General features: G+C 45.5%; 1 protein-coding gene across 4 annotated transcripts in view; it reads left to right on the forward strand.

Annotated features, from left to right (window-relative positions):
- The window catches only part of LOC139375790 (ankyrin repeat domain-containing protein 12-like), a 65,592-nt gene that overhangs the window by 14,914 nt on the left and 24,623 nt on the right, over positions 1-26,055 (forward strand). For 3 of the 4 annotated variants that reach the window (XR_011627849.1, XM_071117650.1, XM_071117651.1), the window contains exons 2-5: positions 12,030-12,166; positions 14,340-14,496; positions 24,880-24,963; positions 25,883-26,029. Coding sequence is in view for 3 of the 4 variants with exons in the window: in XM_071117650.1 (XP_070973751.1) it covers positions 12,089-12,166; positions 14,340-14,496; positions 24,880-24,963; positions 25,883-26,029 (466 nt within the window). In the remaining variant the exon portion in view is untranslated. The remainder of the gene's footprint in view (positions 1-12,029; positions 12,167-14,339; positions 14,497-24,879; positions 24,964-25,882; positions 26,030-26,055) is intronic. The other variant, XM_071117652.1, reaches the window with a different exon arrangement.

A 26,055-nucleotide genomic window follows, 5' to 3' on the forward strand; every position in this document is an offset into this window, starting at 1 on the left:
CCCTGTGGCTTTTGTGAATGTTGACCTGTTTTTAAGGTCTTGTTCACATCGGCTACGGAGAACGTCATCATACAGTCGTCCGGAACAATTGGTGTTCTCATGCATGCTTCAGTGTTTCTTGCCTCGAAGCGAGCATATAAAGCATTTGGCTCGTTTGGTAAGCTCTAGTCACTGGGCAGCTCGTGGTCGAGTTTCCCTTTTGTAGTCCGTAATATTTTTTCAAGCCCTGCCACATGGGGGCAGGAAGCCTAGTGGTTAATGCGTTGAGCCAGTAACCGAAAGGTTGCTAGATCTAATCCCTGAGCTGACAAAGTACAAATCTGTCGTTCTGCCCCAAACGAGGCAGTTAACCCACTGTTCCTGGGCCGTCATTGTAAATAAGAATTTGTTCTTAACTGACTTGCCTAGTTAAATGAAGATTAAATAAACATCCGCGCGTCAGAGCCGGTGTCGTAGGATTCAATCTTAGTCCTGTATTCACACTTTGCCTGTTTGATGGTTCATCTGTAAGCGTCCAGATTAATGCCTTTTTAATCCATGGCTTCTGATTGGGAAATGTACGTACGGTCACTGTGGGGGACGACGTCATCGATGCACTTATTGATGAAGCCAGTGACTGAGGTGGTATACTCCTCAATGCCATCGGAAGAATCCCGGAACACTATTCCAGTCTGTGCAAAACAGTCCTGTAGCGTAGCATCTGCGTCATCTGGCCACTTCCGTATTGAGGGAGTCGCTGGTACTTCCTGCTTGAATTTTAGCTTGTTAGTTAGAATCGGGAGGGTAGAATTATGGTCAGATTTTCTAAATGGAGGGCGGGGGAGAGTATTGTACGCATCTCTGTGTGTTGAGTAAAGGTGGTCTAGAGTTTTTCTTCCTCTGGTTGCACATGTGACATGCTGGTAGAAATGAGATAGAACTGATTTAAGTTTACCTGCATTAGTCGTCGGCCACTAGGAGCGACGCTTCTGGATGAGCATTTTCTTGTTTGCTTATGGCCTTTTACAGCTCAATGAGTGCGGTCTTAGTGCCAACATCGGTTTGTGGTGAAAAATAATATAGATAAGCTGTCGACCACACTATCATAAGGTATTCTACCTCAATGCCTCATGACTTCCGGCGCCGACAGAGATGGCCGCCTCGCTTCGCGTTCCTAGGAAACTATGCAGTTTTTTTTTTTTTTACGTGTTATTTCTTACATTAGTACCCCAGGTCATCTTAGGTTTCATTACATACAGTCGAGAAGAACTACTGAATATAAGATCAGCGTCAACTCACCATCAGTACGACCAAGAATATGTTTTTCGCGACGCGGATCCTGTGTTCTGCCTTACAAACAGGACAACGGAGCGGATCCTATGCAGCGACCCAAAAAAACGACTCCGAAAGAGAGGGAAACGAGGCGGTCTTCTGGTCAGACTCCGGAGACGGGCACACCGTGCACCACTCCCTAGCATTCTTCTTGCCAATGTCCAGTCTCTTGACAACAAGGTTGATGAAATCCGAGCAAGGGTAGCATTCCAGAGGGACATCAGAGACTGTAACGTCCTTTGCTTCACTGAAACATGGCTCACTGGAGAGACTCTATCCGAAGCGGTGCAGCCAACGGGTTTCTCCACGCATCGCGCTGACAGAAACAAACATCTTTCTGGTAAGAAGAGGGGCGGGGGCGTATGCCTCATGGCCAACGTGACATGGTGTGATGAAAGAAACATACAGGAACTCAAATCCTTCTGTTCACCTGATTTAGAATTCCTCACAATCAAATGTAGACCGCATTATCTACCAAGAGAATTCTCTTCGATTATAATCACAGCCGTATATATCCCCCCCCAAGCAGACACATCGATGGCTCTGAACGAACTTTATTTAACTCTCTGCAAACTGGAAACGATTTATCCGGAGGCTGCATTCATTGTAGCTGGGGATTTTAACAAGGCTAATCTGAAAACAAGACTCCCTAAATTTTATCAGCATATCAATTGCGCAACCAGGGGTGGAAAGACCTTGGATCATTGTTACTCTAACTTCCGCGACGCATATAAGGACCTGCCCCGCCCCCCTTTCGGAAAAGCTGACCACGACTCCATTTTGTTGATCCCTGCCTACAGACAGAAACTAAAACAAGAGGCTCCCACGCTGAGGTCTGTCCAACGCTGGTCCGACCAAGCTGACTCCACACTCCAAGACTGCTTCCATCACGTGGACTGGGAGATGTTTCGTATTGCGTCAGATAACAACATTGACGAATACGCTGATTCGGTGTGCGAGTTCATTAGAACGTGCGTTGAAGATGTTGTTCCCATAGCAACGATTAAAACATTCCCTAACTAGAAACCGTGGATTGATGGCAGCATTCGTGTGAAACTGAAAGCGCGAACCACTGCTTTTAATCAGGGCAAGGTGTCTGGTAACATGACCGAATACAAACAGTGCAGCTATTCCCTCCGCAAGGCTATCAAACAAGCTAAGCGCCAGTACAGAGACAAAGTAGAATCTCAATTCAACGGCTCAGACACAAGAGGCATGTGGCAGGGTCTACAGTCAATCACGGACTACAGGAAGAAATCCAGCCCAGTCACGGACCAGGATGTCTTGCTCCCAGGCAGACTAAATAACTTTTTTTGCCCGCTTTGAGGACAATACAGTGCCACTGACACGGCCTGCAACGAAAACATGCGGTCTCTCCTTCACTGCAGCCGAGGTGAGTAAGACATTTAAACGTGTTAACCCTCGCAAGGCTGCAGGCCCAGACGGCATCCCCAGCCGCGCCCTCAGAGCATGCGCAGACCAGCTGGCCGGTGTGTTTACGGACATATTCAATCAATCCCTATACCAGTCTGCTGTTCCCACATGCTTCAAGAGGGCCACCATTGTTCCTGTTCCCAAGAAAGCTAAGGTAACTGAGCTAAACGACTACTGCCCCGTAGCACTCACATCCGTCATCATGAAGTGCTTTGAGAGACTAGTCAAGGACCATATCACCTCCACCCTACCTGACACCCTAGACCCACTCCAATTTGCTTACCGCCCAAATAGGTCCACAGACGATGCAATCTCAACCACACTGCACACTGCCCTAACCCATCTGGACAAGAGGAATACCTATGTGAGAATGCTGTTCATCGAATACAGCTCGGCATTCAACACCATAGTACCCTCCAAGCTCGTCATCAAGCTCGAGACCCTGGGTCTCGACCCCGCCCTGTGCAACTGGGTACTGGACTTCCTGACGGGCCGCCCCCAGGTGGTGAGGGTAGGCAACAACATCTCCTCCCCGCTGATCCTCAACACTGGGGCCCCACAAGGGTGCGTTCTGAGCCCTCTCCTGTACTCCCTGTTCACCCACGACTGCGTGGCCACGCACGCCTCCAACTCAATCATCAAGTTTGCGGACGACACAACAGTGGTAGGCTTGATTACCAACAACGACGAGACGGCCTACAGGGAGGAGGTGAGGGCCCTCGGAGTGTGGTGTCAGGAAAATAACCTCACACTCAACGTCAACAAAACTAAGGAGATGATTGTGGACTTCAGGAAACAGCAGAGGGAACACCCCCCTATCCACATCGATGGAACAGTGGTGGAGAGGGTAGCAAGTTTTAAGTTCCTCGGCATACACATCACAGACAAACTGAATTGGTCCACTCACACAGACAGCATCGTGAAGAAGGCGCAGCAGCGCCTCTTCAACCTCAGGAGGCTGAAGAAATTTGGCTTGTCACCAAAAGCACTCACAAACTTCTACAGATGCACAATCGAGAGCATCCTGGCGGGCTGTATCACCGCCTGGTATGGCAACTGCACCGCCCTCAACCGTAAGGCTCTCCAGAGGGTAGTGAGGTCTGCACAACGCATCACCGGGGGCAAACTACCTGCCCTCCAGGACACCTACACCACCCGAGGTCACAGGAAGGCCATAAAGATCATCAAGGACATCAACCACCCGAGCCACTGCCTGTTCACCCCGCTATCATCCAGAAGGCGAGGTCAGTACAGGTGCATCAAAGCTGGGACCGAGAGACTGAAAAACAGCTTCTATCTCAAGGCCATCAGACAGTTAAACAGCCACCACTAACACTGAGTGGCTGCTGCCAACACACTGACACTGACTCAACTCCAGCCACTTTAATAATGGGAATTGATGGGAAATGATGTAAATATATCACTAGCCACTTTAAACAATGCTACCTTATATAATGTTACTTACCCTACATTATTCATCTCATATGCATACGTATATACTGTACTCTATCATCGACTGTATCCTTATGTAATACATGTATCACTAGCCACTTTAAACTATGCCACTTTGTTTACATACTCATCTCATTTGTACATACTGTACTCGATACCATCTACTGTATCTTGCCTATGCTGCTCTGTACCATCACTCATTCATATATCCTTATGTACATATTCTTTATCCCCTTACACTGTGTACAAGACAGTAGTTTTGGAATTGTTAGTTAGATTACTTGTTATTACTGCATTGTCGGAACTAGAAGCACAAGCATTTCGCTACACTCGCATTAACATCTGCTAACCATGTGTATGTGACAAATAAAATTTGATTTGATTTGACTTCTTTGAATATTCAACATCGCACACCAGCTGTTATTGACAAATAGACACACACCACCGACCCTCGTCTTACCAGACGTAGTTGTTATTGACAAATAGACACATACCACCGCCCCTCGTCTTACCAGACGTAGCTGCTCTGTCCTGCCGATGCACGGAGAAGCCAGCCAGCTCTATATTATCCGTGTCATTGTTCAGCCACGTCTCGGTGAAACATAAGATATTACAGTTTTTAATGTCCCGTTGGTAGGATAGTCTTTATCGTAGATCATCCAGTCTGTATTCAGCATGACAATGCCCATGTGCACAAAGCGAGGTCCATCCAGAAATGGTTTGTCTATATCGGTGTGGAAGAACTTGACTGGCGTGCACAGAGCCCTGACCTCAACCCCATCGAACACCTTCTTGATGAATTGGAACGCTGACTGCGAGCCAGGCCTAACTCATTCTGATTGGCTTGGCCTGGCTCCCAAGTGGTTGGGCCTATGCCCTCCCAGTTCAGTTGGATTAAAGGCAAAGCCCCCTTTACTACAGCCTATATTGATGATGACCATAGTACACAATTATCTCTCTTTGGTTTTTGATTTAATGAACTTTGTCACATGGTGCTGTATTATGTAGTTGTGGTGATCAGGGCCAGATCTACATATGGCATCTGATCCCTGTCTGTTATCGCCCTCGGCCTGTCTGATCCCTGCCTGGCATCGCCCCCTCGGCCTGTCTGATCCCTGCCTGGCATCGCCCCCTCGGCCTGTCTGATCCCTGCCTGGCATCGCCCCCTCGGCCTGTCTGATCCCTGCCTGGCATCGCCCCCTCGGCCTGTCTGATCCCTGCCTGGCATCGCCCCCTCGGCCTGTCTGATCCCTGCCTGGCATCGCCCCCTCGGCCTGTCTGATCCCTGCCTGGCATCGCCCCCTCGGCCTGTCTGATCCCTGCCTGGCATCGCCCCCTCGGCCTGTCTGATCCCTGCCTGGCATCGCCCCCTCGGCCTGTCTGATCCCTGCCTGGCATCGCCCCCTCGGCCTGTCTGATCCCTGCCTGGCATCGCCCCCTCGGCCTGTCTGATCCCTGCCTGGCATCGCCCCCTCGGCCTGTCTGATCCCTGCCTGGCATCGCCCCCTCGGCCTGTCTGATCCCTGCCTGGCATCGCCCCCTCGGCCTGTCTGATCCCTGCCTGGCATCGCCCCCTCGGCCTGTCTGATCCCTGCCTGGCATCGCCCCCTCGGCCTGTCTGATCCCTGCCTGGCATCGCCCCCTCGGCCTGTCTGATCCCTGCCTGGCATCGCCCCCTCGGCCTGTCTGATCCCTGCCTGGCATCGCCCCCTCGGCCTGTCTGATCCCTGCCTGGCATCGCCCCCTCGGCCTGTCTGATCCCTGCCTGGCATCGCCCCCTCGGCCTGTCTGATCCCTGCCTGGCATCGCCCCCTCGGCCTGTCTGATCCCTGCCTGGCATCGCCCCCTCGGCCTGTCTGATCCCTGCCTGGCATCGCCCCCTCGGCCTGTCTGATCCCTGCCTGGCATCGCCCCCTCGGCCTGTCTGATCCCTGCCTGGCATCGCCCCCTCGGCCTGTCTGATCCCTGCCTGGCATCGCCCCCTCGGCCTGTCTGATCCCTGCCTGTTATCGGCCCCCTCGGCCTGTCTGATCCCTGCCTGGCATCGGCCCCCTCGGCCTGTCCGATCCCTGCCTGGCATCGCCCCCTCGGCCTGTCCGATCCCTGCCTGGCATCGCCCCCTCGGCCTGTCTGTTTTGATCCCTGCCTGGCATCGCCCCCTCGGCCTGTCTGTTTTGATCCCTGCCTTGGCGTCCCAAATGACAACTTGTTCTATATCCAGTGCACTACTTTTGACCAGGGCCCTATTCCCTATATAGTGGTACTACTTTAGACCAGAGCCCTATTCCCTATATATAGTGCACTACTATAGACCAGAGCCCTATTCCCTATATAGTACACTACTATAGACCAGAGCCCTATTCTCTATATAGTGCACTACTATAGACCAGAGCCCTATTCCCTATATATAGTGGTACTACTTTAGACCAGAGCCCTATTCTCTATATAGTACACTACATTAGACCAGAGCCCTATTCTCTATAGAGTGGTACTACTTTTAGATCAGAGCCATATTCCCTATATAGTGCACTACTTTTGACCAGGGCCCATAGAGCTCTGTAAAGGGATTAGGGCACCATTTGGGACGTAGGTTCTCTCTTCCCTGGTGCTGCCTCTACATGTGTGGATTACTGGCCACATGTTAAAGTATAGTGTGTGTGCTTTTCTTTCTCTGTGTGTGTGTGTGTGTGTGTGTGTGTGTGTGAGTCCGTGTGAGGCCGCAGCATTCATTGTTATCCCTCCTCCCTTTCCCACTCCAACCTCCACCTCTTCTCTTCTCCCCCTCCACTCGGTTTCTCTCCTCCCTCTTCTCTACCCTCTCAGTAATCAGGCTTTTGCTCTTGCCTCCATCCTACCACTCTACAGGGGTCTGACGGGGAGTGTTTGTGACAGAGACCTACCCCCATTTTACTCTGACAGCCAGCGCAGGATAAAAGAGCCCGCATGCCCTTCCAGCAGCATACAGACTTTTTACCCACGTGGCATTGCTGTTTTAGTCTTAATGCAGTGTCTCATTCAGCGTATTAGTGTCACTCTGCTGTGTGGAGGATTAGGACCGAAGATCTTTGGGCCAAACGATCTAAATGTCGCATTCTGTTAATCATAATTCTTGTGGATTGGTCCTCCCTTTTCGGGTGATTTTGTTTTGACTGTTTAGAAAATGATCTTGCCTGAAACCTGAAGATTTTGGTCCCTAGGTATTGGCTTTACCTCAACTGGGCTAGCAGTCTTTAGCATGCAGGAGACCCGGGTTCAAATCCTAGTCTGTCACAAGGACCCATGAGCATCAACATGGGAAGTTCATAAGAGTATGTTTTATGAAAAGCTGAGTCTATTATTATTTTGAATTTAAGGCATGTATCACATATTTTTTAACTGTTTTTCATCCACAAAATTATGAAATAGCAAAGGATTTGATTTCTGTTCTAACGTATAGAAAAGGGGTCTTTGGAAAAACCATCTACCTGAGTGTTAAATAATTTGTCAAATTGCTAATGGAATTTCCAAATAATCTCTACTGGAATTACTGCAGTTGAATTGGCTACAGGGGGGAAATCGTAGTGGTCACAAAACACCAGTCTCAACAGTGAAGAGGTGACTCCGGGATGCTGGCCTAGGCAGAGTTGCAAAGAAAAAGCCATATCTCAGACTGGCTAATAAAAATAAAAGATTTAAGATGGGCAACAGAACACAACCACTGGACAGATGAACTCTGCCTAGAAGGCCAGCATCCCGGAGTCGCCTCTTCACTGTTGACGTTGAGACTGGGGTTTTGTGGGTACTATTTAATGAAGCTTCCAGTTGAGGACTTGAGGCATCTAAGTGGCTAGGTGTCAGCTATGCATGTGGTTTGCTAACCTGCTAGCTAAGTGGCTAGGTGTCAGCTATGCATGTGGTTTGCTAACCCGCTAGCTAAGTGGCTAGGTGTCAGCTATGCATGTGGTTTGCTAACCCGCTAGCTAAGTGGCTAGGTGTCAGCTATGCATGTGGTTTGCTAACCCGTTAGCTAAGTGGCTAGGTGTCAGCTATGCATGTGGTTTGCTAACCCGCTAGCTAAGTGGCTAGGTGTCAGCTATGCATGTGGTTTGCTAACCCGCTAGCTAAGTGGCTAGGTGTCAGCTATGCATGTGGTTTGCTAACCTGCCCAAAGCTAACGTGTTAAGCAGTCACCTAGCTTCATCTGGCTAGTGAGGCTCGACCTGACCGGTGTTGCGAAGCTAGCCACAATAAGGATTAGGCACAATAGTGGAATTTGGGGTTTGCCTTCAAAATAAAAGTACCTATTTGAAAATGATAATCACCTCCCCAGTCAGCCTATTGTGTGTATTGACAATCATAATGCACTGTACAGCTTTACCTAAGGATTGGGGATCAATGAAATGGGGTAATAGTCTACTCAATACCCAATATATTTTTTTCCAATGTCCTCCTCAGAGTTATCAGACTCCAAAACATCCATGCAGTATTGTTTTTCCTCAGGAATAGTGTTCAGTACACGTAGATTGACAATAAATGTGGCTCATTTCAGTTGTTTCAGAGTCCCGCAATAAGAGCTACGATGCTAATGTTCTCTGGGTGTCACTGAGTAGACTGATACCCCACGTCACTGATCATCAAAGATTTATCAAATTAACAAATTATTGTCTTTTGTTGATTTTATATAACATTCCAACCCCGTTTAGCATGATCTATTCAATTATGGCATAATTCTACTGTTTGTATGCATTTGCGTCACTGTCAATGACACTTTTATTTTGAAGGCCAACCGCAAGTCCACTATTGTGGCTCATCTTTGTGGCTAGCTTCACATAGATGGTCCGACCACCATTAATCAAATAAGAACTGCGTTATAAATTAGGGTTATTTTAGATGATGACACCTAGCTATAGCTAATTATAGCTACTGAAACAGATTGTCATGTTTTTGGGGATGAACATTGTTTTACATCCATGAGCTAGCTAGCTTTTTATTATGACCAGTACTGTAGGTGCACCAGACAAATTTACCAGCATTATAGCAGACGAATCGTTGTGACATATGAAATGCAAGTGATAGTGTAATCATTGTGTAATAACTACGTCAAATTAATGAAAGCGTTAAATTATTATGTGACGTGCAGTCATATTCAGGTCCTGATTGGTCAACAAGCTTATTTGACATGGCAAAGACCCAATCCTGGTTGGGGAATGAAACTGAACAAATGAACAATGAAACAGCACAGCAAGTAAGTGAAAGAAATAGGTTTTGATTATGTTTTACTGGTAATGGGGACATACGTAAATGCCAACAAAATAACTTTTTGGTCAGCGTGGTGTGTGTGTGTGTGTGTGTGTGTGTGTGTGTAACCTTTATTTAACTTGGCAAGTCAGTTAAGAACAAAGTCTTATTTACCATGACGGCCAAATCCGGACGATGCTGGGCCAATTGTGCGCCGCTCTATGGGACTCCCAATCACGCCCGGATGTGATACACCCTGGATTGGAACCAGGGACTGTAGTGACGCCTCTTGCACCGAGATGCAGTGCCGTAGACCGCCGTGTGTGTGTTAACTATGTAACTGTAGTAGAATGCTTAAAAGGACGCTAAAATATTTAATATTATTTATCGGCATCAGTTATTTTGGAAAATTATTGAATATCGGCCAAACAATTGTTAGTGATACTGGTTCTTGTATAAGCTTTAATTTTCTTCCATATAATGTTGAGGTGAAAACTAGGATCCCTTATTGATGTCCCTTAAATCCACTTCAATCAGTGTAGATGAAGGGGAGGAGACATGTTAAATAAGGATTTTTAAGCTTTGAGGCCATTTTAGACATGGATTGTGTGTGCGCGCTATTCAGAGGGTGAATGGGCAAGACAAGAGCACCAGGTTGAGGGTGTCAACAACTGCAACGCTGCTGGGTTTTCCGACACAACCATTTCCCGTGTGTATCAAGAATGGTCCACCACCCAAAAAGACATCCAGCCAAATTAACACAACTGTGGGAAGCATTGGAGTCAACATGGGCCAGCGCTTGACACCTTGAAATGTCCATGCCCTGACTAATTGAGGTTTAAGTGCCTTTTTGAACAGGGATATGGTAAGTAGGTGCCAGAAGTTTGTGTCAAGAACTGCGACACTGCTGTGTTTTCAGGTTCCCGTATATATCAAGAATGGTCCACCACCCAAAAGGACATCCAGCTAACTTGACTCAACTGTGGGAAGCATTGGAGTCAACATGGGCCAGCATCACCGTGGAACGCTTTCGACACCTTGTAGAGTCCATGCCCGACAAATTGAGACTGTTCTGAGGACATAAAGATTTTGCAAATCAATTTCAGGAAGGTGTTCCTAATTTCAGGAAGGTGTTCCTACTGTTTTGTATATATTTTAATTGCATTTGGGGTCGTGACCCTGACTTTGAATACCATCTGGCTAGAAAAACAATGCAGGCTAGCTAGGAGATCAGAGAACAGGCTAGCTAGGAGAACAGGCTAGCTAGAAGAAGAGAGGGCAGGCTAGCTAGGAGAACAGGCTAGCTAGAAGAAGAGAGAGCAGGCTTCCCTGTGGAACGCTTTCAATATTAGGGAAGTGTTCTTAATGTTTTGTCTCAAGAAAAAGTCTTGGGTTATCTGGAAGCTTCAAAACCACCGTCCGACTTTATTCCATCAGTTTTATTATATAAATTCTTATGTCCGCGTATACTTTTAAAAAAAAATTATAATGTCTTCGGTGGGGTATTATCATCAAGAATAAATATAACTTTGGGAGCCATGGTTTATTCTACCTGTAAGATTCATGGGAAGTTTGTTCCATTTGATTAGATCTGCTTTCATATTGTTGAAATGGAATAAAGTCTTTGTTTGTCTCTTAACCATCCTAAGTATTTGTTTTGTGGTCCACTTAAAAGATTCCTGTAGATCATAAATTATTTCATTTTTTTTCCCCCCCCATGTACATTTTTATAGATTAGATTTTAGCATATTCTTGGGTGTTCCACGAAAAAAATGTGCATTTGAAAATCATAACTGGCACGCGGGTAGAAATGGTAAGAATGGAGAAGGTTTCCGATCCCCTGGTGAAGCCGGTTACCTGTTATCTGTAAAGGGGAGCAGCAGCGGTCAGGAAGAGGTTTATATCTCTTCTGGTTAGGCTATATTGATCTCTTGCTCCCTCTTGCGTCATTTGTTTTTCAGAATTATTTAATCACAGTGTGCTTAAAGCATCAGACAAGCACAGTAGTGTGTGTGTATTGTTATATATATATATATATATATATATGTATGTATGTATGTATGTATGTGTGTGTGTGTTTTTATTAACACAGAGGGTGTCTATATAGGGGGAAAAAAAACAATCGATTTGTCAAAAGAACACACTCTTTTTGTTGTTCTCGGGGACAGCCCTAGTCTACCTCCATTTCCTGGTGCTCATCCACATCCACTCGGTACTGGTACCCCGTGTGTATATAGCAAGGTTATTGTTCTTCTGTGTTATTTTTCTCTTTGCGTTGTTGGGAGGGGACCGTTAGTAAGCTATTCACTGTTAGTCTAGACATGTTTACGATATGACAAACTTGAATTCATATATTTTCCAATCATTTTGAATTGTAAAGTAATGTCTTTCTACACAATATCACAACTGATTTTTACTGATCTGGGAGGTGAAATTGAATTGAATAATTTAGATGTGTATTTTGGATCAGAATGTACCAGAGGCCCGCCACAACTAGAGCTCGTTCCAGAATCTCCTTGGCTGGCCACTGTTTCTATTTGGCTCGCTACTCTGTACGTACGGAAAACACTGTAGCATTATTGACATCTTTACCGTTGTTGTTGTTGTTGTTGTAGGTCCATGATGAGTGTGCTGGGCCGTAGCTAGTCACGCGGTGGGAGGGAGGACGCCCAGGATGGCGTCCGCACCACCAGCACAATGCGCCATGGCCAAACCTGGGACAGACCGAGATGGAGCCATGGTTGGGAAGAAGGTATGCTATACAGTTCCTTTTAGAACTATTCACATCACTCGACTTTTCCCACATTTTGTTGTGTTACAGCCTGAATTTAAAATGATTTCAATTGAGAGAGAAAATCCACTGGCCTACACACAATGCCCCATAATGTCAAAGTGGAATTATGTCTCTCTAAATTTGACAAATTAATTAAAAATGAATAGCTGAAATGTCTTGTCTATTAGTATTCAACCCCTTTTGTTATGGCAATGCCTAAATAAGTTCAGGAGTAATAATGTTTAACATGGTGTTTGAATGACTACCTGATGTCTGTACTCCACACATACAATTATCTGTAACGTCCCTCAGTCGAACAGTGAATTTCAAACACTGATTCAACCACAAAGACCAGGGAGGTTTTCCAATGTCTCGCAAAGTGCGCAGATTGGTGGATGGGTAAAACATTTAAAAAGCAGATATTTGAATATCCTTTTGAGTGAAAGTTATTAATTACACCTTGGATGGTGGATCATTACACCCAGCCACTACAAAGACACAGGCATCCTTCCTAACTCAGTTGCTGGAGAGGAAGGAAACACTGCTCATGGATTTCACCATGAGGCCAAAGGTGACTTTAAAATAGTTAGAGTTTAATGGCTGTGTTAGGAGAAAATTGATGGATGGAATTACTTACCTAATTGACAGTGTTAAAACTTCTTTGGGATACGGTGGGACGGTAGCGTCCCACCTGGCCACCATTCGGTGAAATGGCAGAGCGCCAAATTAAATATAATTGCTATAAATATTTCATGACATCACAAGTGTAATACATCAAAAATAAAGCTTAACTTCTTGTTAATCCAGCCAAGGTGTCAGATTTCAAAAAGGCTTTACGGCGAAAGCAAACCATGCGATTATCTGAGGACGGCACACAAATGCATAACAAATCATTTTCAACCAGGGAGTTGAGACACGAAAGTCAGAAATAGCAATATAATAAATGTCTTACCTTTTTAAAGATCTTCTGTTGGCACTCCAAAAGGTCTCAGTTACATTACAAATGGTCCTTTTGTTCGATAAAGTCCTTTTATATCCATAAAAACTCAGTTTTAGTTGGCACGCTTCATTCAATAATCCACCGGTTTCCATCGGTCAAAATGCATACAAAATGAATCCCAAACATTACCAATGAACTTATCCAAACAGGTCAATCAACGTTTATAATCAATCCTTAGGTACCCTAATACGCAAGTAAACGATCAAATTTAAGACTGAGAATCGTTATTGTCTTTACCAGAGAGAGCGCGTTCTTTTTGTTTATCTCGGCCATGCGCATGGAAACACTACAGCCAAAATGAGAGCCCTTAGAAAAACTACTTCTTCTCACTCATTTTTCCTGAAACTCTCTCTAAAGACTGACATCTAGTGGAGGCCCTAGGAACTGCAATCGGGCACAGTTTCGCCCTATTATAAAAGTGCCAGCCATTGAAATCAGTGGTAGGATGAAAAAACATATTTGGGGGGATGGTTCGTCCTCGGGGTTTCGCCTGCCATTTCAGTTCTTTTATACTTACACACATTATTTTCACAGTTTTAGAAACTGTAGTGTTTTTTTTTTTTATCCAAATTTATCAATTATATGCATATCCTATCTTCTGAGTAGCAGGCAGTTTACTTTGGCTATGCTTTTCATCTGGACGTCAAAATACCACCCACTATCCCAAAGAAGTTAAGAAGGAACCCTGTACAGAATAAAAGTATTGTCCTGCTGAAAGGTGAATTAATCTGACTGACCCAGATTTTCCTCTAGGATTTTGCCTGTGATAAGCTCCATTCTGTTTATTTTTTTTATCCTGAAAAACTCCCCAGTCCTTAACAATTTCTAGCATACCCATAACATGATGCAGCCACCACTGTGCTTGAAAATATGGAGAGTGGTACTGTGTTATGTTCAGGGAAACCCAATACAGCACTTTGTATTCAGTACAAAAGGTGAATTGGCTTTGCCACATTTTTTTGCAGTATAACTTTATTGCCTTATTGCAAAGTACTGAGGAGTTTGTCATTATAAAAAATAAACAGAAATGAGCTAAGCACAGGCAAAATCCTAAAGGAAAACCTGGATCAATCTGAGATAATGAATTCACCTTCATTTTTATTGGCTTAATTTGGACTTAACTCCTTAATTCTTCCTTTTTCCTTTCTCCAGAACAAAGATAAGATTTCCCCGTTCACAAAGACTCTGAAGCTGGACCGGAGTAAGTTGTTGGGGGTTAAGGAAGGAAAACCACCCAAGTCTTCCATGAAACGCAAACTGTCCTTCACCATGAGCCCCCCTCGCAACGAGGAGAGACACTCTGACACAGGTAACGACCCACGAGCTACTCACCTGGCTGCTAAGCAACTGTGTGTGAGAAGACGATTGGGTATCTTTATTATTTTCCATAAATATCCTTGTGTGCCGTTTTCATGAATAGTGTATATATAATTAAGCGTTAAGGCCAGAGGGGTGTGGTATATGACTAATATACCACGGCTAGGGGCTGTTCTTATGCATGACGCAACGCGGTTACAGCCCTTAGTCGTGGTATATTGGCCATATACCACATTCCCACACAGGTTATCCTATATACAGGTAGTATATACAGGTTATCCTATATGCATGTTATCCTATGTACAGGTAGTATATACAGGTTATCCTATATGCATGTTATCCTATGTACAGGTAGTATATACAGGTTATCCTATGTACAGGTAGTATATACAGGTTATCCTATATGCATGTTATCCCATGTACAGGTAGTATATACAGGTTATCCTATATGCATGTTATCCTATCTACAGGTAGTATATACAGGTTATCCTATATGCATGTTATCCTATGTACAGGTAGTATATACAGGTTATCCTATATACAGGTAGTATATACAGGTTATCCTATATGCATGTTATCCCATGTACAGGTAGTATATACAGGTTATCCTATATACAGGTAGTATATACAGGTTATCCTATATGCATGTTATCCTATATACAGGTAGTATATACAGGTTATACTATATGCATGTTATCCTATATACAGGTAGTATATACAGGTTATACTATATGCATGTTATCCTATGTACAGGTAGTATATACAGGTTATCCTATATACAGGTAGTATATACAGGTTATCCTATATGCATGTTATCCTATATACAGGTAGTATATACAGGTTATCCTATATGCATGTTATCCTATATACAGGTAGTATATACAGGTTATCCTATATGCATGTTATCCTATCTACAGGTAGTTTATACAGATTATACTACAGTGCATTTGGGAAAGTATTCAGACCCCTTGACTTTTTCCACATTTTGTTACGTTACAGCCTTATTCTAAAATGGATTAAATACTTTTGTTCACTCATCAATCTAAACACAATACCCCTTAAGGACATCACAATACCCCTTAAGGACATCACAATACCCCTTAAGGACATCACAATACCCCTTAAGGACATCACAATACCCCTTAAGGACATCACAATACCCCATATTGACATCACAATACCCCTTAAGGACATCACAATACCCCTTAAGGACATCACAATACCCCTTAAGGACATCACAATACCCCTTAAGGACAAAAACATATCACATTTACATAAGTATTCAGACTCTTTACTCAGTACTTTGTTGAAGCACCTTTGGCAGCGATTACAGCCTTGATTCTTCTTGGGTATGACGCTACAAGCTTGGTACACCTGTATTTGGGGAGTTTCTCACCGTGCTCCTCTGCAGATCCTCTCAAGCTCTGTCTTGTTGGAGAGATGTTAAATTCAGCGCCGGTGTTCCTTAAAAAAAAGTACAATCCGACACTGATCAAATCTCAGGTGTACTGAGCGCAAACTTGAACATTTTGAAAAATCTGTTCAACTTCCAACGCAGTGAACACTGTTGGTATGAAGTGGCCAAGTAGGCTACTGTGGCTATTTGATCACAATGTTGACCTACCTACCTGATCAAATCAAATTTATTTATATAGCCCTCTGTACATCAGCTGATATCTCAAAGTGCTGTACAGAAACCCAGCCTAAAACCCCAAACAGCAAGCAACGCAGGTGTAGAAGCACGGTGGCTAGGAAAAACTCCCTAGAAAGGCCGAAACCTAGAGAGGAACCAGGCTATGTGTGGTGGCCAGTCCTCTTCTGGCTGTGCCGGGTGGAGATTAATAACAGAACATGGCCAAGATGTTCAAATCTTCATAAATGACCAGCATGGTCGAATAATAATAAGGCAGAACAGTTGAAACTGGAGCAGCAGCAGTGGCCTACCATTTAAAAACAATGGAGAACATGCATCCCATAATATGTTAACATGGAAATGGCTGTTCTATCATTAATATTCAATGTGCAGGTGTTCAATATAGGCCTTTTGAAGAAAACACATGCAGGGCTTCACATGAACCTGTTCATCCACTTGTCCTTCAGACAAGGACGTGACTGAATGTGTTTGATGCAAGAAACCACTTTCTAAAATACAGTATTGTTCCTGTTATTACAGGGAATCAGACAAATTATGCTACTTTCTGCCCATTGGCTACTTGGCTTATTCAAATTATGCTAGCGGTTTATAGTCCGGAAATTACGGTACACGAAAATGGCTATTAAAAAAAAAGCAACAAATTAGAATATTTTTACGGCCTAGTCAACGTCCAGACCTAATTCCAATTGAAATGTTGTGGCAGGACTTGAAACGAGCAGTTGATGCTTTAAAACCCACACATGTTGCTGAGTTAAAGCAGTTCTGCATGGAAGAGTGGGCCAAAATTCCTCCACAGCGACGTGAGAAACTGATCAACAACTACAGGAAGTGGTTGGTTGGAGTCATTGCTGCTAAAGGTGGACTGATCATCTACAGGAAGTGGTTGGTTGGAGTCCTTGCTGCTAAAGGTGGACTGATCAACTACAGGAAGTGGTTGGTTGGAGTCCTTGCAGCTAAAGGTGGACTGATCAACTACAGGAAGTGGTTGGTTGGAGTCCTTGCAGCTAAAGGTGGCACAACCAGTTGTTGAATGTAAAGGGGGCAATTACTTTTTCACACCGGGGAATTTGGGTGTTGCATAACTTTTTATGAAATAATATGTCATTGTGTTATTTGTTCACTCAGGTTCCCTTTATCGAATATTAAGTTTTGGGTAAAAATCTGATAACATTCTGTAACAAAAAGATGCAAAGTAGAGAACTAGAAAAGGGGCAAATACTTTTTCACAGGACTGTAGGAGCTACCGAATGTCTCTTTTTGTTTTGAGTTTGGACATTTTACAAGCGAATTTGAACGAGAGACATTGTGCAAATGAACTCACTTTTTTTTGACGGATGTCTGTCTGAAGGAAGAACCGTAATGGAGAGGGGGGGAAAAAATGCAAGGAAATCAAAATGGTTGCAGCTATACAAATAACTAATCCAATGGGCTTTTGACTTCTCAAACCTGGCAGAAAGCCAACACCAGTATGACCCCTCACCCCTGCATCACCTTCATTAATTCAGCCACTTTAGGGAGAAGAACTGTGTGATGCTTGCCTTGGTTTATTTTTTGTTGTGGCCAGCAAATGCACATGTACATGCGGACTAGTGAAAGCAAATAGACTTTGTCTTCAAGACGTGTCACTTGCCTGTTCGGCCAGCCACCTTCTACCAAATAGTTTAGTTACGTAGTCCAGAGTGCATAAGAGACGAGAGGTGAGTACCAGGTCATTAGGACCCGACGGCCGTTAGTGCTGAGTACCAGGTCATTAGGACCCGACGGCCGTTAGTGCTGAGTACCAGGTCATTAGGACCCGACGACCCGACCTCCAGAAGCTAACCAGCTAACTGGCTACAAGCTATTTAGTCATTGTTAGTTTTCTAACCTGGATAACACTCGCCAGTCCAGCTTCCCTGCCCCATCCACCGCTGCCCCTTGGACACTGATCACTTGGCTACATAGCTGATGCATGCTGGACTGTCCATTAATCACGGTAATCCATTCTGCTTGTTTATGTTTTATCTGTCGGCCCCAGCCGCACTTAGGCTCTGTGTGTAGTTAATCCGACCCTCTCTGCCTAATCAATCGCCATTCTACCTGCTGTTGTTGTGCTAGCTGATTAGCTGTTGTCTCACCTACTGTTTTAGCTAGCTCTCCCAATTCAACACCTGTGATTACTGTATGCCTCGCTGTATGTCTCTCTCAAATGTCAATATGCCTTGTATACTGTTGTGCAGGTTAGTTATTATTGTTTTAGTTTACAATGGAGCCCCTAGTTCCACTCTTTATACCCCTGATACCTCCTTTGTCCCACCCCCCACACATGCGGTGACCTCACCCATTACAACCAGCATGTCCAGAGATACAACCTCTCTCATCATCACCCAGTGCCTGGGCTTACCTCCGCTGTACCCGCACCCCACCATACCCCTGTTTGCGCATTATGCCCTGAATATATTCTACCATGCCCAGAAACCTGCTCCTCTTATTCTCTGTCCCCAACGCCCTAGGCGACCAGTTTTGATAGCCTTCAGCCGCACCCTCATACTACTCCTTCTCTGTTCCGCGGGTGATGTGGAGGTAAACCCAGGCCCTGCATGTCCCCAGGCACCCTCATTTGTTGACTTCTGTGATCAAAAAAGCCTTGGTTTCATGCATGTCAACATCAGAAGCCTCCTCCCTAAGTTTGTCTTACTCACTGCTCTAGCACACTCTGCTAACCCTGATGTCCTTGCCGTGTCTGAATCCTGGCTCAGGAAGGCCACCAAAAATTCTGAGATTTCCATACCCAACTATAACATCTTCTGTCAAGATAGAACTGCCAAAGGGGGAGGAGTTGCAGTCTACTGCAGAGAGAGCCTGCAAAGTAATGTCATACTTTCCAGGTCCATACCCAAACAGTTCGAACTACTAATTTTGAAAATTACTCTCTCCAGAAATAAGTCTCTCACTGTTGCCGCCTGCTACCGACCCCCCTCAGCTCCCAGCTGTGCCCTGGACACCATTTGTGAATTGATCGCCCCCCATCTAGCTTCAGAGTTTGTTCTGTTAGGTGACCTAAACTGGGATATGCTTAACACCCCGGCAGTCCTACAATCTAAGCTAGATGCTCTCAATCTCACTCAAATCATCAAGGAACCCACCAGGTACAACCCTAACTCTGTAAACAAGGGCACCCTCATAGACGTCATCCTGACCAACTGGCCCTCCAAATACACCTCCGCTGTCTACAACCAGGATCTCAGCGATCACTGCCTCATTGCCTGTATCCGCTACGGAGCCGCAGTCAAACGACCACCCCTCATCACTGTCAAACGCTCCCTAAAACACTTCTGTGAGCAGGCCTTTCTAATCGACCTGGCCCGGGTATCCTGGAAGGACATTGACCTCATCCCGTCAGTTGAGGATGCCTGGTCTTTCATTAAAAGTAACTTCCTCACCATTTTAGATAAGCATGCTCCGTTCAAAAAATGCAGAACTAAGAACAGATATAGCCCCTGGTTCACTCCAGACCTGACTGCCCTCGACCAGCACAAAAACATCCTGTGGCGGACTGCACTAACATCGAATAGTCCCCGCGATATGCAACTGTTCAGGGAAGTCAGGAACCAATACACACAGTCAGTCAGGAAAGCTAAAGCCAACTTCTTCAGGCAGAAGTTTGCATCCTGTAGCTCCAACTCCAAAAAGTTCTGGGACACTGTGAAGTCCATGGAGAACAAGAGCACCTCCTCCCAGCTGCCCACTGCACTGAGGCTAGGTAACACGGTCACCACCGATAAATCCATGATTATCGAAAACTTCAACAAGCATTTCTCAACGGCTGGCCATGCCTTCCGCCTGGCTACTCCAACCTCGGCCTACAGCTCTCCCCCCCCCCCCCCCCGCAGCTACTCGCCCAAGCCTCTCCAGGTTCTCCTTTACCCAAATCCAGATAGCAGATGTTCTGAAAGAGCTGCAAAACCTGGACCCGTACAAATCAGCTGGGCTTGACAATCTGGACCCTCTATTCCTGAAACTATCCTCCGCCATTGTCACAACCCCTATTACCAGCCTGTTCAACCTCTCTTTCATATCGTCTGAGATCCCCAAGGATTGGAAAGCTGCCGCAGTCATCCCCCTCTTCAAAGGGGGCGACACCCTGGACCCAAACTGTTACAGACCTATATCCATCCTGCCCTGCCTATCTAAGGTCTTCGAAAGCCAAGTCAACAAACAGGTCACTGACCATCTTGAATCCCACCGTACCTTCTCCGCTGTGCAATCTGGTTTCCGAGCCGGTCACGGGTGTACCTCAGCCACGCTCAAGGTACTAAACGATATCATAACCGCCATCGATAAAAGACAGTACTGTGCAGCCGTCTTCATAGACCTTGCCAAGGCTTTCGACTCTGTCAATCACCGTATTCTTATCGGCAGACTCAGTAGCCTCGGTTTTTCGGATGACTGCCTTGCCTGGTTCACCAATTACTTTGCAGACAGAGTTCAGTGTGTCAAATCGGAGGGCATGCTGTCCGGTCCTCTGGCAGTCTCTATGGGGGTGCCACAGGGTTCAATTCTCGGGCCGACTCTTTTCTCTGTATATATCAATGATGTTTCTCATGCTGCGGGCGATTCCCTGATCCACCTCTACGCAGACGACACCATTCTATATACTTCCGGCCCGTCCTTGGACACTGTGCTATCTAACCTCCAAACAAGCTTCAATGCCATACAGCACTCCTTCCGTGGCCTCCAACTGCTCTTAAACGCTAGTAAAACCAAATGCATGCTTTTCAACCGTTCGCTGCCTGCACCCGCACGCCTGACCAGCATCACCACCCTGGATGGTTCCGACCTTGAATATGTGGACATCTATAAGTACCTAGGTGTCTGGCTAGACTCTAAACTCTCCTTCCAGACCCATATCAAACATCTCCAATCGAAAATCAAATCAAGAGTCGGCTTTCTATTCCGCAACAAAGCCTCCTTCACTCACGCCGCCAAACTTACCCTAGTAAAACTGACTATCCTACCGATCCTCGACTTCGGCGATGTCATCTACAAAATTGCTTCCAACACTCTACTCAGCAAACTGGATGCAGTTTATCACAGTGCCATCCGTTTTGTCACTAAAGCACCTTATACCACCCACCACTGCGACTTGTATGCTCTAGTCGGCTGGCCCTCGCTACATATTCGTCGCCAGACCCACTGGCTCCAGGTCATCTACAAGTCCATGCTAGGTAAAGCTCCGCCTTATCTCAGTTCACTGGTTACGATGGCAACACCCATCCGTAGCACGCGCTCCAGCAGGTGTATCTCACTGATCATCCCTAAAGCCAACACCTCATTTGGCCGCCTTTCGTTCCAGTTCTCTGCTGCCTGTGACTGGAACGAATTTCAAAAATTGCTGAAGTTGGAGACTTTTATCTCCCTCACCAACTTCAAACATCTGCTATCTGAGCAGCTAACCGATCGCTGCAGCTGTACATAGTCTATTGGTAAATAGCCCACCCATTTTCACCTACCTCATCCCCATACTGTTTTTATTTATTTATTTTTCTGCTCTTTTGCACACCAATATCTCTACCTGTACATAACCATCTGATCATTTATCACTCCAGTGTTAATCTGCATAATTGTAATTATTTGCCTACCTTCTCATGCCTTTTGCACACAATGTATATATAGACTCCCCTTTTTTCTACTGTGTTATTGACTTGTTAATTGTTTACTCCATGTGTAACTGTGTTGTCTGTTCACACTGCTATGCCTTATCTTGGCCAGGTCGCAGTTGCAAATGAGAACTTGTTCTCAACTAGCCTACCTGGTTAAATAAAGGTGAAATAAAATAAAAATAAAGTGCTGAGTACCAGGTCATTAGGACCCGACGGCCGTTAGTGCTGAGTACCAGGTCATTAGGACCCGACGGCCATTAGTGCTGAGTACCAGGTTATTAGGACCCGACGGCCGTTAGTGCTGAGTACCAGGTCATTAGGACCCGACGGCCGTTAGTGCTGAGTACCAGGTCATTAGGACCCGACGGCCGTTAGTGCTGAGTACCAGGTCATTAGGACCCGACGGCCGTTAGTGCTGAGTACCAGGTCATTAGGACCCGACGGCCGTTAGTGCTGAGTACCAGGACATTAGGACCCGACGGCCGTTAGTGCTGAGTACCAGGACATTAGGACCCGACGGCCGTTAGTGCTGAGTACCAGGTCATTAGGACCCGACGGCCGTTAGTGCTGAGTACCAGGTCATTAGGACCCGACGGTCGTTAGTGCTGAGTACCAGGTCATTAGGACCCGACGGCCGTTAGTGCTGAGTACCAGGTCATTAGGACCCGACGGCCGTTAGTGCTGAGTACAAGGCTACTAGGACCCGACGGCCGTTAGTGCTGAGTACCAGGTTGTTAGTGCTGAGTACCAGGTCGTTAAGACCCGACGGCCGTTAGTGCTGAGTAACATACCGTACGTATCTAGTTTGATATGAACAAGCCTACAGTCTATAGCCAGATAACATACAGTATCTAGTCTGATAACATACCGTATCTAGTCTGATATGAACAAGCCTACAGTCTATAGCCAGATAACATACAGTGTCTAGTCTGATAACATACAGTATCTAGTCTGATAACATACCGTATCTAGTCTGATAAATGAACAAGCCTAGTCTATTGCCAGATAACATACAGTATCTAGTCTGATAACATACCGTATCTAGTCTGATAAATGAACAAGCCTACAGTCTATAGCCAGATAACATACAGTATCTAGTCTGATAACATACAGTATCTAGTCTGATAACATACAGTATCTAGTCTGATAAATGAACAAGCCTACAGTCTATAGTCTGATAACATACCGTATCTAGTCTGATAACATACCGTATCTAGTCTGATAAATGAACAAGCCTACAGTCTATAGCCAGATAACATACAGTATCTAGTCTGATAACATACAGTATCTAGTCTGATAACATACAGTATCTAGTCTGATAACATACCGTATCTAGTCTGATAACATACAGTATCTAGTCTGATAACATACAGTATCTAGTCTGATAACATACAGTATCTAGTCTGATAACATACAGTATCTAGTCTGATAACATACCGTATCTAGTCTGATAACATACAGTATCTAGTCTGATAACATACAGTATCTAGTCTGATAACATACAGTATCTAGTCTGATAACATACAGTATCTAGTCTGATAACATACAGTATCTAGTCTGATAACATACAGTATCTAGTCTGATAACATACAGTATCTAGTCTGATAACATACAGTATCTAGTCTGATAACATACAGTATCTAGTCTGATAACATACAGTATCTAGTCTGATAACATACCGTATCTAGTCTGATAACATACCGTATCTAGTCTGATAACATACCGTATCTAGTCTGATAACATACAGTATCTAGTCTGATAACATACAGTATCTAGTCTGATAACATACAGTATCTAGTCTGATAACATACAGTATCTAGTCTGATAACATACAGTATCTAGTCTGATAACATACAGTATCTAGTCTGATAACATACAGTATCTAGTCTGATAACATACAGTATCTAGTCTGATAACATACAGTATCTAGTCTGATAACATACAGTATCTAGTCTGATAACATACAGTATCTAGTCTGATAACATACAGTATCTAGTCTGATAACATACAGTATCTAGTCTGATAACATACAGTATCTAGTCTGATAACATACAGTATCTAGTCTGATAACATACCGTATCTAGTCTGATAACATACCGTATCTAGTCTGATAACATACCGTATCTAGTCTGATAACATACAGTATCTAGTCTGATAACATACAGTATCTAGTCTGATAACATACAGTATCTAGTCTGATAACATACAGTATCTAGTCTGATAACATACAGTATCTAGTCTGATAACATACAGTATCTAGTCTGATAACATACAGTATCTAGTCAAATAACATACAGTAGACGACTCCTATTCTGTTCTTCTGAAAAACATTTCCTTCGTATCGTGTTTCTTTAGACCTGACTAAATGGATTTATTATACTTTATAAAACATATGCTTATGATCCAACAGCGCTTATCAGCGTGGACAATAACTGTCTGCCAACATGGCCGCTGCAGCCCTTCATCACTGATCGTCTGTGTGTTTTGTGTGAAGGAGCGTTTTTGCGAGAAAGTTCGGCGTGCCTTAATGCTGTGCTTTCTGCCTGCTTTCCTCTCCCTCTACTCTCCCCCCTCCGTCTCCTCTACTCTCCCCCCTCCGTCTCCTCTACTCTCCCCCCTCCGTCTCCTCTACTCTCCCCCCTCCGTCTCCTCTACTCTCCCCCTCTGTCTCCTCTCCTCTCCTCTACTCTCCCTCTCCTCTACTCTCCCTCTCCTCTACTCTCCCTCTCCTCTACTCTCCCCCTCCTTCCTCTCCTCTACTCTCCCTCTCCTCTACTCTCCCTCTCCTCTACTCTCCCCCTCCTTCCTCTCCTCTACTCTCCCCCTCCTTCCTCTCCTCTACTCTCCCCCTCCTCCCTCTCCTCTACTCTCCCCCTCCTCCCTCTCCTCTACTCTCCCTCTCCTCTACTCTCCCTCTCCTCTACTCTCCCTCTCCTCTACCCTCCCCTTCCTCCCTCTCCTCTACTCTCCCCTTCCTCCCTCTCCTCTACTCTCCCTCCCTCCTCTCCTCTCCCCCCTACTCCCTCTACTCTCCCTCCTTCCTCCTCCCTCCCTCCCGTGTCTCTGCTCTGCCCAGTAGATGAGTCAGTCCCAGACCAGTCCACTGAGTCCTGGGGAGAGTCTGAGGGGAGGTTAGTGACTCCCTGCAGGATGTACTCAGCAGGTAACTGTACTGCAGCTTCGGCCTGGGTCCTCTAGACATGTGTATGTAGGTGTCTCGTCTCGACGTAGTGACTTCAGCAGCTTGTAGGCCACACTATCTGCTATGCTGTAAACACACATGCTGTGCTGTAAACACATGTGGTGTGTGTCTTGTCCGGGATCACATTAAGTTGTATCATGCCAGGTCTAACCCACGCTGCTGTGCTACACTGTAAACACACATGAGCATGTGACCTGTCCTCCCTGTCTGCCTGCTCTCTCTGGCTTCCTCCTCCCTGTCTGCCTACTCTCTCTGGCTTCCTCCTCCCTGTCTGCCTGCTCTCTATGGCTTCCTCCTCCCTGTCTGCCTGCTCTCTATGGCTTCCTCCTCCCTGTCTGCCTGCTCTCTCTGGCTTCCTCCTCCCTGTCTGCCTGCTCTCTCTGGCTTCCTCCTCCCTGTCTGCCTGCTCTTTCTGGCTTCCTCCTCCATCTCCTCCCTGTCTGCCTGCTCTCTCTGGCTTGCTCCTCCCTGTCTGTCTGCTCTCTCTGGCTTGCTAGCTAGCTCATGTCATACAGGTCTGTATGTTGTTGACTTGATCCTATTATTAGTGATAAGGTACCAACTTTGCCAACTACAAAGAATGTTTTGCTTTGTTCCCCCCTCTCTACTTGCTAACAGTTGTTTTTTTGCCCGTGATGGAGAGATGGTGTGAATGATGAGGTTGGGGGGGGGGGGGGACCACTGGGTCACCTTTTGTTGATGATCTTGGCTGTGTCCTATAAGGCACCCTGTCCCCCTATATAGTGCGCTACGTTTGGCCACTGCTCCATAGGGCTCAGGTGCACTATATAGAGAATAGGGTGCAATTTGGGATTCACACCTTGTTGGTTTGGAGAGACGTGTATTTGTCTCTAAGTCTAACCCTGTCCTAACTCTGTAGATAAAGATGGCCCGGATAAGAAGAAAGTCAAGAAGGAGTCTGGGGGGAGTAAGAAGGCCCCGGTTAATCTCCTGTTTGGCTACCCGCTGTCGGAACGCAAGCAGATGGCCCTCCTGATGCAGATGACCGCTAGGGACAACAGCCCAGGTTAGTCAGAACACATTCATGCCCTG

Source organism: Oncorhynchus clarkii, chromosome 20, assembly GCF_045791955.1.
Source record: "Oncorhynchus clarkii lewisi isolate Uvic-CL-2024 chromosome 20, UVic_Ocla_1.0, whole genome shotgun sequence".
Taxonomy (NCBI): Eukaryota; Metazoa; Chordata; class Actinopteri; order Salmoniformes; family Salmonidae; genus Oncorhynchus; species Oncorhynchus clarkii.